Here is a 14,599-nt window from a genome sequence, read left to right on the forward strand (position 1 = left end):
TTTTGATGTGTTAATAAAATATGGGGAAATATATCCTCTATCAAACTTCATGCCTTCAATAATTTCTAGCTCATCATTCAGGGTTTTTCCATCCTATAAAGTCAAAGAATTAGAGGAATGGATTTCAATGAAGAAACAAAACTAAAGGTCAGCTAAACCTAAAGATGGCTCAGGGGTTAGTTAAGAACACTTGCTGTTCTTTTAAGATATACTTATTTTATGTATTTTATGTATTCTATCTCCATGTACACCTGTGTGCCAGAAGAGGGCACCATATCCCAGTATAGATGGTCATATACGAGCATGTGGGTGCTGAGGATTGAATTCAGTGCTTTTAACCTCTGAGCCATTCAGCTTTCCAGCCCCATTTGCTTTTCTTGAATAGAACCAGGCTAGGTTCTCAGCACCTACATAGTGGTTCACAACTCAGTTCCAGGGATTCTGCTGTTTCTTCTGGATTCCAAGGCCCCAGTACACATATGGTGCATACATGTGTGCAGACAAACACTCATACATAGAAAAATCTTTTAAAACAAACACAAGCCTGTTTTGGACTATCTACATAGTAAGACCCTGCCTGTCTCAAAAACATGAGTAAAACCAATTCTTGAAATCATATACCTACCTAGCAAGAGATGGCATAGGCATAAGGGATTCCACATGGAAATGCTGCAGAGTACCTCTACACTCCCACAAAAATCTCAAGACACTGACTAAAACTGAGCAAAGGAGCACATGCCTTTAGTCCCCACAACGAGGGATACCATCCCTCTAAGGTTGAAGCTTAGAGTTCCAGGCCAGCCAGGATTACAGAGTGAGGCACCAGCCTATTTACAGCTAGCAGAGAGCTAATAACTTAAGTTAGAAGAATTCATTGTAGGAGGCAAAGCTCCCGACTCAAGACTAGTAGGGAGCACATACTCAATACAGATGTTAAGACAAAGGAATGAATTGTGCTGGCACAAACAAGAGATTCAAGTTTTTTATTTGGAAAACAGGTGACAGATACCCCATTGAAGGTACTATTAAAACATATCAAATCCCATACTTGCCTTCACTGTGATGACACCCTTTCTTCCAACCTTTTTCATTGCATCAGAAATGATGTTGCCAATGTCTTTGTCTCCATTTGCAGAAATTGTAGCAACCTGAAATAACCAAGTTACTTCAAAATTAAATGCTAAGATTAGTATCTTCAACTTTCTTCCCCTTTGACACACTAAACTAATATTTTACAGTTAATAGTAGTTTTAACAAAGTCCTGGTTAAATGGAGCTACACCCTCAGTCCTTCCATTATCTGACAAAGTAAGAATAAATAAACTAAAGGGGCTGGAGAGATGGCTCAGTGGTTAAGATGACTTACTGTTCAGGTCAGTACCCTGCATCCACACAGGGACTGACAACTGTACACCTCCTTCTATGGGTTCATGCATGCATACAGTGCACATACACACAAAAAAATACTTGTCTGCTATGCTTCAAGGACTAGGTTTGAACCCATATAGCACAGGGTACATTGATATCACCTAAGAATATCTCCACAAATAACACAAATCTTATTTACAGCCACATAAAACTACAACAACAACAACAACAAAAAGCCACCTATTAATATCCAAATTAGTAGGCATGGCAGTGATGAAGCAAGCACTCCGGAGGCAGAGGCAGGGGAATTTGAGTTCAAGGCCAGCCTGGTCTATAGGTTGAATAAAAATTTTACCTGAGCAATTTCTTCAGGGGTTGTCACAGGTTTAGATTGTTTCTTAAGTTCAGCAATGACAGCATCGACAGCCAACATCACACCTAGTTCAAGAATGTATGTTACTACAATGCTTATCAAGGTCCCCAAGCCAAGCATAAACTTACAGATTCCTTTAACATTTACATGTAACCATGTGATGCACTCAATCTCTTACAATTTCATAATTAAGTTGAAAACCAACAACATTTTGAAAACTTGACCTAGACGCTGAGTGGTGGCCTCACACCTGAATCCCAGTACCCAAGAGACTGAGACAGAATGGCTAAAAATTTGAGACCAGCATGGATTATACAGGACACAATGCCAGGGAAGGCTAAGGAGACCTACTCATTCTTAACAAAAGCAAAACAAGAAAAGATAGTTGCAAAATTCTCACTACTTCTGGGCTGCAGAGATAGCTTAAAGGTTAAGAGTACAGGGTCTTGGGCTGGGTGTGGTAGCGCCCACCTTTAATCCCAGCACTCTGAAGGCAGAAGCAGGCAGATCTCTGTGAGTTTGAAGAAGCTAACTAGCCTACAGAGAACCCTGTATTTTCACTTCCATTAGTTGAGACAAGTTAAAAAACAAGATGTGGAAGATGGTCTAGGGGATAAAAATACTTGACCCACAAAAGTAAGGAAAGGGCAACTCCACCAAGAACAAATACAAACTCTACAACGAATGTAATAAAAAAAAAAAAAAAAGGACAAAGATGAAGACAGTAGAATTCTTTACAGGATAGGATCAATGATACACTCTTACCTCTCCGGATTTCCACTGGGTTAGCCCCTTTGCTGATCTTCTCAAAGCCCTCCTTGGCAATAGATCGTGCCAGAACAGTGGCAGTGGTGGTACCATCCCCAGCCTCTTCGTTTGTGTTATTGGCAACANCCTGAACAAGTTTAGCTCCAATATTTTTGTATTTATCCTTTAAATCAATTGACTTTGCAACAGTGACCCCATCTTTTGTTACTTTGGGACTTCCCCAACTCTGTTCAATAATCACAGTTCTTCCCTACAGTGACAGGAAAAGGAAAAAAAAAAGCAACCTTCAATTGATAACCCTCAAATTGGTCATTTTTAACAATCCTGCAACATGAATCTCAACCATCTTAGGTCTATAAAAAAATGAACACTGATCATTTGCCAGGAGTCTAACATTGAATGAGGCACAACAGGAATTCCCTGGTACTAACAAATGCCACCTATAAAACAAGAAAGCACAGATGCTAATCGCCAAATCTCAGAACACTCTTCACATCATTTGCACTTGAGTTTTGGCTATGAACTAGGTTTATTTTGTTTTCTGAGACAGGACATTTCTGTGTAGCCTTGCCTGTCCTCAAATTCACAAAATCAAAGATCTGCTTGCCTCTGCCTCCTAAAGGCTCGCTGGAATTAGAGGCATGCATCACTACAGCCCTGCTTATGAACTACTTTTAAAATATGTTTTGCTTAAAATTCATTCACTAAATATCAGCTAGTAAGATAATAGTGTGCTCTTCTGGTTCACTCAATAAAAAAACTTCAAATATGGCACCAACAAGTATTGGCAACTTTTGGATTTGAACCATACTTCTATTGTCTTGAGCTATGTAAACAGTTCTTAAAGATGCAGGGTTTCTTTATTTTGCTTTTCAAGACAGGGTTTCTATTGTTGCCATGGCTTTCCTGAAACCTGGAGAACTACCAGCCTAAGCCTCCTGAGTGTTGGGATTATGCAGCTCTTTAGACCAGTTTAGCATTAATTTAACATGACTGTGTACCACATCCAATGATGTCCTCAAAGTACTATAGCTCCCTATTCAGCCACACAAACGTGTGATCCCAACCTCTGATTTTACCACTGCTCCGAGTTCAAGGCTGACTTGGCCAGCTATGGTTAGAGACCTTGTGAGTATAATACTGAATTCCTATACTTGAGATGTGAGTTGTTCAAAGACAGCCTTGCCACCAGGGAGTTAGAACCCAGACTAAGCTAGTGAGACTCTCAGAAGCCAAAACTGGACAATTCGTTGCAATGTGAAAATTGTAGAAATCATGAGGTGTATACAATGAAGGGATGAATTTTTCCAAGGGCAAGTGAAAACAGTCTGGCAATGTGTTTCAGAAGCAGGTGGATGGATCACTGAGTCTCAGGACAGCCTAGGCTCCTGGAGAAATGCTGTTTTAAAAACAAAAACCCAAAACAACAAAGCCCATAAAGTAAAGTATGTAAAGATGACTCAGTGGTAATAGTACAGGTTCCTCTTCCAAAGGACCCAAGTCAGTTCCCAGAACCTTGGCATCCTCAGACATAAATGTGGACAAAACAACAATGCGTATAAAAACACAGAAACCAATGATTCTATGCTAGTGAATTTGCCTTATATGTTGGAATATTTCAACACAATTAGTGAGCTCTCACATTACAGCTATACACTTTGAGGTATTATTAGACTAGAGTTGGTACTTTCCCTTCTATACCCTCTAACTACTGGGAAGGGATCCAAAATTTAATGCAAGCATGCACAAAATCATGACTATGGTTTTAAAATCCTCCTTGAGGTGTTACTACTCTATTACATCACAATGTACAAAAGTCCCCCAAATCGACTGGAGCAGTGGTAAGGACACCGTGGTAGAATGACCAACTAAAATACCTCCTAACTAAATAACACCCCCCAGACCACTAAGTTGTACCACATGCAAACTAGATTTTTTCACAAAACTTGGTGACAAATTGCTGTCTTGCAGCTACTATATTCTTTAACACCATTTAAGTATACTGGTACCTTTGGCCCCATTGTAACAGCTACAGCATCGGCTAAAAGGTCTACACCTTGAAGCATTAAGGCTCGAGCATCCGCACCAAATTTTACATCTTTGGCATAGGCCCGAGTGAGATGAGGAGCCAGTGCCCGGGACACTGGTCTCATCTGGCGAAGGACTGTGGGTAGTCGAAGCATTTCTGGGGAAGGAAAACAGAAGTATCACTAAAAACTTGTCCAACGGTGCTTCAAAACATGGAGGCTAGATTGGAGCTCGGCTGTCCTCTGCTAACCACCATGCCTGGGCGCTGCAGATTCAGGACAGAATCTGCTAGCCAACCGATCATGGAGGCTGCCCCCATGCCTGACCTACAGCATTAGCACAAAGCACAGGAAACCACATCCCCATGGCCACCCACTCTGCCCTCTCGAGTTAATCTTTCACTGCCAAAGCGGCCTTGGGAGCAGATCCACTCCGAAAAGTGTCCGAAGGGGGGGAAAAAAAAATCAAGTTGGTGTAAGCAAGGCAGGTTCTAAAATGCAATTGCCTAGAGACCTATAGAAGTACGCATGACGGTGCAAAACCCTCTGAGAGTGTCGCCAGGTATTCACCCGGAGCTGCTGTAATACAGCAGCTAGCAAGGCCAGAGGAAGACAGTAGGTCAGTCCACCCCGCGGCCCCACGTGTCTTCCCGACCAGGAGCCCCGAGCAAGGTCAAAGTGAACACCGGATCGCCGCGGCCACCGCGGACTAAAGGACCCCGACCACCCTCCCCCAGAGTCCTGCAGCGCGCCAGGCTCAGGTGGCACCCGAGGGCCCAAGTTGCTTCCACCCTAGGCCGCCCTTGCTCCCGCGCTCGGCCTGGGTCGCGTGGTCCCCGCCACACGTGATGAAACCAGCGTGGCTCCGCTGGGCCTGGACAAGTGAGCCGAGAAGAAGTCGCTGCCACACTTCTCCCCCCGCCAGCCCTCCGTGCTCGGTCCGCGCTACCAGCAGCACCCCGAGCGCCGGGGACGCTGTGCACGCCGAGGCCGCGTACCTGCGGGGCGGCGGCAGGGGAGCACGAGGCGAGGCAGGCCGTCTGCGGCGAGTGAGGGAGGCAGCTCTGGGCGCGCACCGCAATGAGCCCGAGTCCCCTCCCTCCCCGGCCCCGCCCCGCGGCCCCGCGTGTGCGTGCGCGCGCCCCCCGCGCGCTCCCACGCCCGGGGGCCCCGCAATCTGCATGCGGCGCGCGCGCGGCCTCGCCTACCCTACCTGAGCGGCCTCAGCCCTCTCCCGCCGCCCTACGCTGGTTCCCGGGCCGCGGTCGGTTCTAGAACCTTCCGGAAGGTCCCGCGCGTCCCGCGGGTGAAAGGCCAAGTGGCGTCATTTCCGGGAGGGGGGCTCGTCCTTTCACCTCGGCGGCCGGCCTGGAAAAGCCTAGAAAGTGCTCCCCTTTTCTTCCGCCTCGCGCGCAGCCCTCTCCACCAATCGGCGCGCGCGCCGGCGTGGCCGCCCCCTCTCACGCTCAGGGGGGGCGCGGGGGGCTGAGTGCGCCTGCGCGCTGCGCGGCCTTTTCACGTGTCCCGAGCCCGCCCGCAGGACTCTCCTTGCAGCAGCGGCCCGAGTTCAGAGTCCGGAGCTACGGCGGTGGTGGCGGCGGCGGCGAAGGCGAGAGTCATGGTGAGTGTCTCGTGGCTGGCAGGCCTGCGGCCCACGGCGAGCCCGTGTGTGCTTTGGGACTAGCAGGACAGGGATCCGGTCGGTGTCCGGCGTCCGCCCATGGCTCTGCAGGAGCGAGGCCATCTCTCTGTCCACCACGGCTTGGCCGCACGCACGTGTGCGGCGGGCGTCTGGGGCAGGGGGCGGGAACCTGATGCACACGCAGAAGCCCACCTGCCCTGGCAGGGCTTTGGTGGATGTGACCTATGTTGGAGAAAGAGTACGATCCAGGCCCGAAAAGTGACACCACACCCCCGTTACTCGAATTTAAAAGAAAAAAAAATTTAAAGAAATGTTTGACCTTGGAATAGACCAAGGTGGCGAGCAATGAAGACCCCCACACACACACACACACACACACATCAGACGGGGAAAGGAAACTCGGTTTGTCCTATCTAGAGTGGAACACTGAGTATATTCTAAAGGTACACTTGAACTTTCTTGTCATTGTGGAACGCTTTGACCTGTTGAGAGTTAAGGCTTGCAGTGGTCTTAACTGTCCGTGTTCTGACACTTGGAACTTACAGTCTGTTTTGATCACGTTTCTCTCCACAGGCTGGACAAGCTTTTAGGAAGTTTCTTCCGCTCTTTGACAGAGTGTTGGTTGAGAGGAGTGCTGCCGAAACCGTAACCAAAGGTGGCATTATGCTCCCAGAGAAGTCTCAAGGGAAAGTGTTGCAAGCGACGGTCGTGGCTGTGGGGTCAGGTGGGAAAGGAAAGGTAAACTGCTGGAGTGGTCCTGAATTTGCTTGTGACATGGAAGGAGGGAATTCCTCGGTTAATTAAAAAATGAATTACAATGGCAGATTTTTGGGAAGTAATTTCAAGTCAAATTTCAATTCACAACCTCCCATACAGGAAAACGATGATCTTATTTTGTTTTAGAATTGTTTTATATTTCTGAAGAAAGGCAAAAGGTACTTGTGTGACTGTATGTGCACATGTCTGTATGCTGTGTAGCAGGGGCATCTCCACCTTACTCCTTGGGGGCAAAGTGTTGACTAGTCTTGAGTTCTGGCCCTCAGCATGGTCCGGGTTACAGCCTTTTTACTCTAGTGTTGGGATCCCAGTTTGGGTTCCCCTACTCATAGCAAGTCTACTTACCTTTTTACCCATTGAGCTAACTGCAGTGACCCGCACTCTAGAGACTTAAAAAGTGCCTGCCTTGATGGTGGCACGTGCCTGTGGCCCAGGTTCTTTGGAGCCCAAGGCAGGTGGACTGTAGAGCCTTTTAGGCCAGCTCAGGAGGTACGGGATGAGACCATGTCCCAAAAAAGTAAAACAAAACCTCACAATATAAAACACCTCTGTAGAAACTTTGTAGCCTACTCTTCAAATTTTAAGTAGACAAAAAGACCGCGCAATTAGATAAATCCCACTGCCATTTTAGAATTGAAGGGGATATTTATTAATAAGGCACAGAACTAATTCTAAGGACCGGTTGGGGTAGGGTATAGTGCTGAGGTAGGATGATCTGGAATTGATGGCCAGTCAATTTTAATATAGACCCTGTCTCCCTCTCCCTTCCCCAGAAAGAAAGGGTGAAGTGGTAGGGGTGGGGAAGCCTGGCTGCTGGCTTAGCCCAGACACTGAAATAGTGTTACTCTTACACCATGGAGTTTTAGTTGGCATGAGATGTGGATGTTCTTTACTAAACTAAACGGCCAGAATTTTAGGGTGAGTGGACGTCCCACTTCAGTCTCTGATAGCAAGGGCATTCAGTCAGTAAATGTATATTAAAACGGAGAAAGGTAATGCCAAGTTTTTGTTTGTTGAAAGAAATCATACATGACCATTTACCGTCTAGTGGTACAATCTGCTTTATTTCACTTGGTCTACAGGGTGTGTTAATATTTAACAGTAAAAAATTAGCCAGCCTTAACTGTCCACTGAAATGAAGTTGTACTGAGAATGTCTCCTTCATACTATAACTGTGATTTTTATATTGTGGGGATCTATATTTAATGTAAATTATATTGCTTAACCACTAATTAGGTACCTAAGAACATACTGGTTTGAGCACATTTCATTAATTTAGTGATTTAAAAGTTAGAGAGTTTAATGTGACCAGTTAATGCCTATAATTAACAGAAACCTGAGGCAGGAGGCCCCTGGTTGGTGTACATACTGAAACAAAAACTTCACTGTATCTAGTGAATAGGACAGGCAGACTCTTGGCTAACAAGTGACTGTTTTCATCAGAGTGGAGAGATTGAGCCCGTCAGTGTGAAAGTTGGAGATAAAGTTCTTCTCCCAGAATATGGAGGCACCAAAGTAGTTCTAGACGACAAGGTAAGTAAAGCCAATAATTTTTATTTTATCTATTTTATTTATTTATTTTGGTTTTTTCAAGAGAAGGTATCTCTGGGTAGCCCTGGCTGTCCTGGAACTCACTCTGTAAACCAGGCTGGCCCTGAACTCAGAAATCCAACTGCCTCTGCCTTCTAAGTGCTGGGATTAAGGTGTGCACCACCACTACCCGGCAAAGCTAATAATTTAAAAATGAGTTTTATATTTGCTATTACTATCTTAACCAGTGTTGTCTTTATTCACAGGATTATTTCTTATTTAGAGATAGTGACATTCTTGGAAAGTATGTCGACTGAAATCACTGTTGAAATGGTGTCACGTGAAGCTGCCCGCCCATTCCACTGATGTCTGAACTATTTCATCATGTAAATAATTTCCATGCCTCCCTTTTATAATAAACAAATGATGCCTAAACGACAGCCATTGTCTCTGACCTTCAGTTTCACTGAACTGTTACAAACATTTCCAAATAAAATGATGTAAATGAGTGGACAGTCTGGTAATTTAAGGTCGTTTTCTCCCAAGGAAGCTGCATAGTTAAGAGTTCTGAGAAATAAGGATTTTCTAGGTAAATGAATTTTCAGGATGAATTTGGCTTTATTACATAGGTGAATAATAATAAGCCACAGGAGCTTAGACTTAGTTTACATTCTATTCCTGTAATAAACTGCTAACTAAATGCTAGAAGAAGAAAGTGCATGTCAGCTTCAAGTATATTACAGGAAAGTATGGGCTGGAGCTGAAGCAAAAGACCATGGAGGAATGTTACAGCTTGCTCCCCTTCTCAGCCTGGGTTTCTCTGTGTAGCCTTGGCTGTCCTGGAACTCACTCTGTAGACCAGGCTGGCCTCGAACTCAGAAATCCTCCTGCCTCTGCCTCCTGAGTGCTGGGATTAAAGGCGTGCACCACCACGCCTGGCTTCAGCCTGCTTTCTTGCACAACCCACTGCTACCTGCCCAGGGGTGGCATGACCCAGAGATGCTTCCCACATCCATCATTAAGATTCTGGGCTGTCAACTTTCCTATGGCCAACTAGTGAAGGCATTTTCTCAGTTGCAACTTCATGTGAGGTTTACAATTCCTGGGTGACCCAAGCTTGTGCAAAATTGGAAAAAAAAAAACTGGACAGACAGTAAGCATTGTAAAACAATATAAGAAGCATGTGGTAAAATTTCTCTGGTTACAAAGATGGGGGTGGTCCTTAATCCTTTATTTTTGTTTTGTATTGGAAATTTTTATTTTCTGAGCATGTCTTAATTTCCAAATCATAACTAAAATTTGTTTGGAAAAAATAAGCACAGGACCAGGCAAGGATGGCTCATATTAATCCCAGCACTCAGGAGGCAGGTCTGTGAATGCATGGCCAACTTGGTCTATAGTGCAGGGTCTAGGATAACCAGGGCTACACAGAAAAACCCTGTCTCAGGGAGTGGGAAAGAGGTCAGAGAGATTGCTCCCAGAGGACCCAAGACCCAGATTTGGCTTGCAGAACCTGGATGGTAGCCCATTCCAGGGCCTTCAAGCCCTGCCTATGTGTACGTAGTGCACTAACAAGCAACATTCATGAATAAAATCCAGTTCAAGATAATTAAAAAATACTGAGTTTGTTTTTGGTTAGCAGCACTCCCAAAAATGTTTTTGTTTTCTTGTTCTAGGATCTAACATGACCTGCATGCTAGAGAAGCATTCCATAGTTTGAATGCAGTTAATTTCAGAACAAGAGGACATAAATCATAATTCCTTGTATGTGGGTGATTACGTGTTTAGTGCTTTTGATATGCCAAGGCCTAGTTATCAAATTTAGATAGAATATGAGTTTTTAGAAATCCAAGTGGGTGATCGGTGTTTATACTCTGCCTTAGATATAGCTAACAATGTACTTGGAAATTAATCTTATTAGCACAGTCCTAGCTGACCTGGAACTTGGTGTATACCAGGTGGGACTTAAGATCTGCTTATGTGGGCTGGTGAGATGGCCCAGTGGTTAAGAGCACTGATTGCTCTTGCAGAGGTCATGAGTTCAAATCCCAGCAACCACATGGTGGTTCACAACCATCTGAGGGAAAATCTTTGGGGGGGGGGGAGTAAGAGTAGTGGTTTAAAGATGCGTGTGATTATGTCTGCCTTCCTTTGTTTTAGCAGTCAGGCTCTTTATTTTCCAGCCCACATTCTCAGTGCTGTGTTCTTTTAGATAGTGGTTCACTATGTAAACCAGATAGAAGCCTCAGCCTCCTTGGGTGGATGTGTCCTATATTACCAATATAATCTCATAAATTTATTTCTTTAAGAATTATAATAGTCGGGAGCTGGTGAGATGGCTCAGTGGGTAAGAGCACCCAACTGCTCTTCCGAAGGTCCGGAGTTCAAATCCCAGCAACCACATGGTGGCTCACAACCATCCGCAACAAGATCTGATGCCCTCTTCTGGAGTGTCTGAAGACAACTACAGTGTACTTACATATAATTAAAAAAAAAAAGAATTATAATAGTCAAGAGTCACAGGAGCGCTGAGCAGTGGTGGCGCACGCCTTTAATCCCAGCACTCGGGAGGCAGAGGCAGGGGATTTCTGAGTTCGAGGCCAGCCTGGTCTACAGAGTAGACGGCCAGGGCTACATAGAGAAACCCTGTCTCAAAAAAAAAAAAAAAAAAAAATCACAGGAGGCCCAAAACTTTTAGTAGGTGTGGTTGGGCCTTGATATTTTCAATATACCAAGTAATTATGGGAATGGAATCCAACTTTAGAACCTAACCTTGATCCTCCAAACGTTTACTTAGAAGTGACAGCATTGGGAAGTAGGGAAGCATTGGTCTAGTCTGGACTCCTGATTTCTGTAGTCAGTAGTCACCACCTTAAGGAAATCATCTGATTTGGGTTCTTCTTTGTGGAAAGCTTTTTCTTTCAGTTTGTCCCTGGCTTTTGTATATGAACCGGTTTGGTCCAGAAGAGGACAACTGGGTATTGTGATCGTGTAAGGTCTCACTGAAGAGCTAGCTTGAATGGCTAGCTATCCTATCTGCCCCCACAATGCTAAGCCTGGGGTACAGATGTGTATGTCATGCCCAGCTTTTTGATGTGGGTGCTTGGGATTTAAGTGCAGGTCTTCATGCTTACAAGCCGAGCACTCCCAGCTCCTGTTTTGTTTTGGAACACTCTGCCACTGAAGTACATCTACAGATGCAGTTTTGTTTTTGAGCCAAGTGTCATGTAACCCCCAAAGGGCCTCAAGCTTCACTTGTAAATTGAAGATGACTTTGAACTTGTGATTTTTCCCACCTCCACCTCCCAAGTGCTGAGATTATAGGTATGTGCAACCAACTGCTTCCTCTTCTGTGGTCAGGATCAAACCCTGGGCTTGATCTATCTCAATCAGGCACTCAGCTGACTGAGCTATAACCCTAACTAACCCTGGGTATTCCTTGAGACTATCTCATATGGCTCAGGTGGTCTTGAACTCACCCTCCTCCCTCTGCCTCCCAAGTGCTGGAATTACATGCTTACACCACCATTCCTGGTTCTAGATGCTTTCATTTTTTTATTCAAATTCTCGTGCAAAAATGCCCAGTTTGGCCTTCAACTAGTCATCCTGCCTCATTCTCTGAGTGACTGAGATTACAGGAATGTGCTATAGTGTCTGACTATTGCTGGGTTTTTATTCTTTTTTTTTTTTTATGTACTTTGTGTATGTTTGTACATGGTGCACATGTGGAGGTCAGAGAACAACTCCAGAGAGCTGATTCTCCTGCCAAGTGGGTCCTGGGGATTGAACTGGAATTGTGCAGCTTGGTAGTGTGGGATTTTACCTGCTGAGCCACTCACTAGTCTCAGTGCTTTAAGCTGTTATATTTAGGGCAAACTTTATGCATCCGCAGAGAAGAGACAAGCCACAACAGAATACAGTAATACCATTTCTCATTTCAATAGGGCACCTAATATCACTTATTATGGTATGTTTTTAGGTTGTTTTGTTTTGTTTTAGACAGTCTTTATCATGTAACCCTAGGTGAACACTATGCAGAGTTCTCATTTATGGGGTGTGCGATCCACATGCCTCTGCCTCCCAAGTGTTGGAATTAAAAGCTTTCACTACACACCAGGCCCTTTTTAATGGTAGTTTCATAATCTTGCATCTGTGTTCCTCTCTCATTTTTTTTTCTTTTTGTTGTTTTCCTCTCTCATTTTTTATGAGACATAAAACAGTGACTGATGTGTTTAAAAGTGGTTTTAGGGACTGGAGGATGGTTTAATGGTTAAGAGTACTTGCTAATTTTGCAGAGGACCTAGATTCAGGTTGTTAGCATTCCTTCTGCCTCACAGTTACCTGGCAATAGCCAGGTATGCCTGTCTACTATAAAGGGGGCTATTTGCCCCTCCTCCCTCTCTTACTCTTGCTCTCCTCTGCCCCTTCTCTCTCTGATCCCTTTCTCCCTCTCTCCCCTCTCTCCCTGTGTTCCTGGTTGACCTCCTCTCCTCTCCCCTCTCCCCTCCCCTTCCCTCCTACTCCATCCCCCTCCCCCCTCTTCTCCCTCCCCCTCCCTCCCTCTTTCCCTCTCCCTCTCTTTATCTGTCTCTACTCCCTTCCCAACTCGCTTTCTCATGCCCTAAATAAGCTCTATACTAAACCCATCATATGGCTGGTCCCTCAGGGGGAAGGGGTGCCTCAGCAAGGGCCCGCAGAGACACCCCTTCCACCTCACAAAACCATGCCTCTATCAAATATATCCTTGGCTTTCTGTTTTATAAAACACAACACAGGTCCTCTGTGAATCATCCATATTTAGCTTATAATTATTTTTTAAGATTTATTTATTTATTATATATAAGTACACTGTAGCTGTCTTCAGAAACTTCAGAAGAGGGCATCAAATCTCATTACGGATGGTTGTGAGCCACCATGTGGTTGCTGGGATTTGAACTCAGGACCTTCAGAAGAGCAGTTGGTGCTCTTAGCCGCTGAGCCATCTCACCAGCCCCTTATAATTATTCTTAACTCCAGTTTAAGGGAATCTGATATTCAACCTGCATCAGACACAGTGCATACATGTACATACATATGCAGTGCACAAACAAACATGCAGGCAAAACACTCATACACATAAAATCCAAAACGGTTTTAACCTAGGCCTGGTGGCACAGACATATACTCCCAGGACTTGGGAGGTTGAAGCAGGAGGGTCACAAATTATAGGCCTGCCAGGGCAGCTTAGACACCATCTCAATATGAAAAGAAGACTGTGAATGTAGCCCAGTGGTAATGTATGTGGAAGGCTCCAGTTTTAACTTAAATTAATAATATAAAAATAAAATAAAGGGGGCTGGAGAAATGGCTCAGAGGTTAGGAGCACTGACTGCTCTTCCGGAGGTCCTGAGTTCAAATCCCAGCAACCACATGGTGGCTCACAACCATCTGTAATGAGATCTGACACCCTCTTCTGGTGCATCTGAAGACCGCTACAGTGTACTTAGATATAATAATAAATAAATTTTTAAAAATAAATAAATAAATCTTAGAAGATTTTTAAAAATTCAAAAAATAAGAATGACTAAGGGAGCTGGGAGATGATCTACCAGTTAAAGATATCTGTTCCTCTTACAGAGGATGTGGGTTCAGTCCCCAGCATGTGGATGTTCACAACTAACTCTAGTTACAAGGGATCCAAACCTTTCTTCCAACCTCCACAGGAACCAGGCATACTCATGGTGCACACTTATGCATGTAGACAAAACACTCACACATAAAATAAAAAAAATCTATTAAAACAAAACAAAACAAAACAACAAAGCAGGCATAGTAGCTTATGCCTCTACTCCCAGAACTTGGGGACTAGAAGGAGGATTGCTGCAAATTAAAGAAGCTACACCACATAATGAGTTGCCAGCAACGGTGGGCTGCAGTGTGAAGCCCTTTGGCAGGGTCTCACCATGTAACGTGAGCTGGCCTGGACCTTGCTATGTAGACCAGGCAGGCCTTGAAGTTACATAGCTCTATTTGCTCCTCTTTCCTGAGTACTAGAATTAAAAGCATGGACTACCACACCAGTTATATACAAGAAAAGTGCTGTATGGTCTTTTAAAGGCTGATGCTCAAGCAATAT

General features: G+C 44.6%; 2 protein-coding genes across 2 annotated transcripts in view; one reads left to right on the forward strand and one right to left on the reverse strand.

Annotated features, from left to right (window-relative positions):
* Hspd1 (heat shock protein family D (Hsp60) member 1) overlaps nucleotides 1–5,638 on the reverse strand; it is a 12,582-nt gene extending 6,944 nt beyond the window's left edge. The window contains exons 1-6 of the mRNA XM_021197712.2: nucleotides 5,534–5,638; nucleotides 4,518–4,693; nucleotides 2,506–2,758; nucleotides 1,723–1,805; nucleotides 1,053–1,148; nucleotides 1–93 (exon numbers count right to left, since the gene is read on the reverse strand). Coding sequence (XP_021053371.1) covers nucleotides 1–93; nucleotides 1,053–1,148; nucleotides 1,723–1,805; nucleotides 2,506–2,758; nucleotides 4,518–4,691 — 699 coding nt within the window. The 5' untranslated portion in view covers nucleotides 4,692–4,693; nucleotides 5,534–5,638. The remainder of the gene's footprint in view (nucleotides 94–1,052; nucleotides 1,149–1,722; nucleotides 1,806–2,505; nucleotides 2,759–4,517; nucleotides 4,694–5,533) is intronic.
* Nucleotides 5,639–6,032: 394 nt separating this feature from the next.
* The window catches only part of LOC110321475 (MOB-like protein phocein), a 59,618-nt gene continuing 51,051 nt past the window's right edge, over nucleotides 6,033–14,599 (forward strand). The window contains exons 1-2 of the mRNA XM_021197715.2: nucleotides 6,033–6,156; nucleotides 6,751–6,915. Coding sequence (XP_021053374.1) covers nucleotides 6,154–6,156; nucleotides 6,751–6,915 — 168 coding nt within the window. The 5' untranslated portion in view covers nucleotides 6,033–6,153. The remainder of the gene's footprint in view (nucleotides 6,157–6,750; nucleotides 6,916–14,599) is intronic.

This window comes from Mus pahari, chromosome 5 (assembly GCF_900095145.1).
Source record: "Mus pahari chromosome 5, PAHARI_EIJ_v1.1, whole genome shotgun sequence".
Classification (NCBI taxonomy): Eukaryota; Metazoa; Chordata; class Mammalia; order Rodentia; family Muridae; genus Mus; species Mus pahari.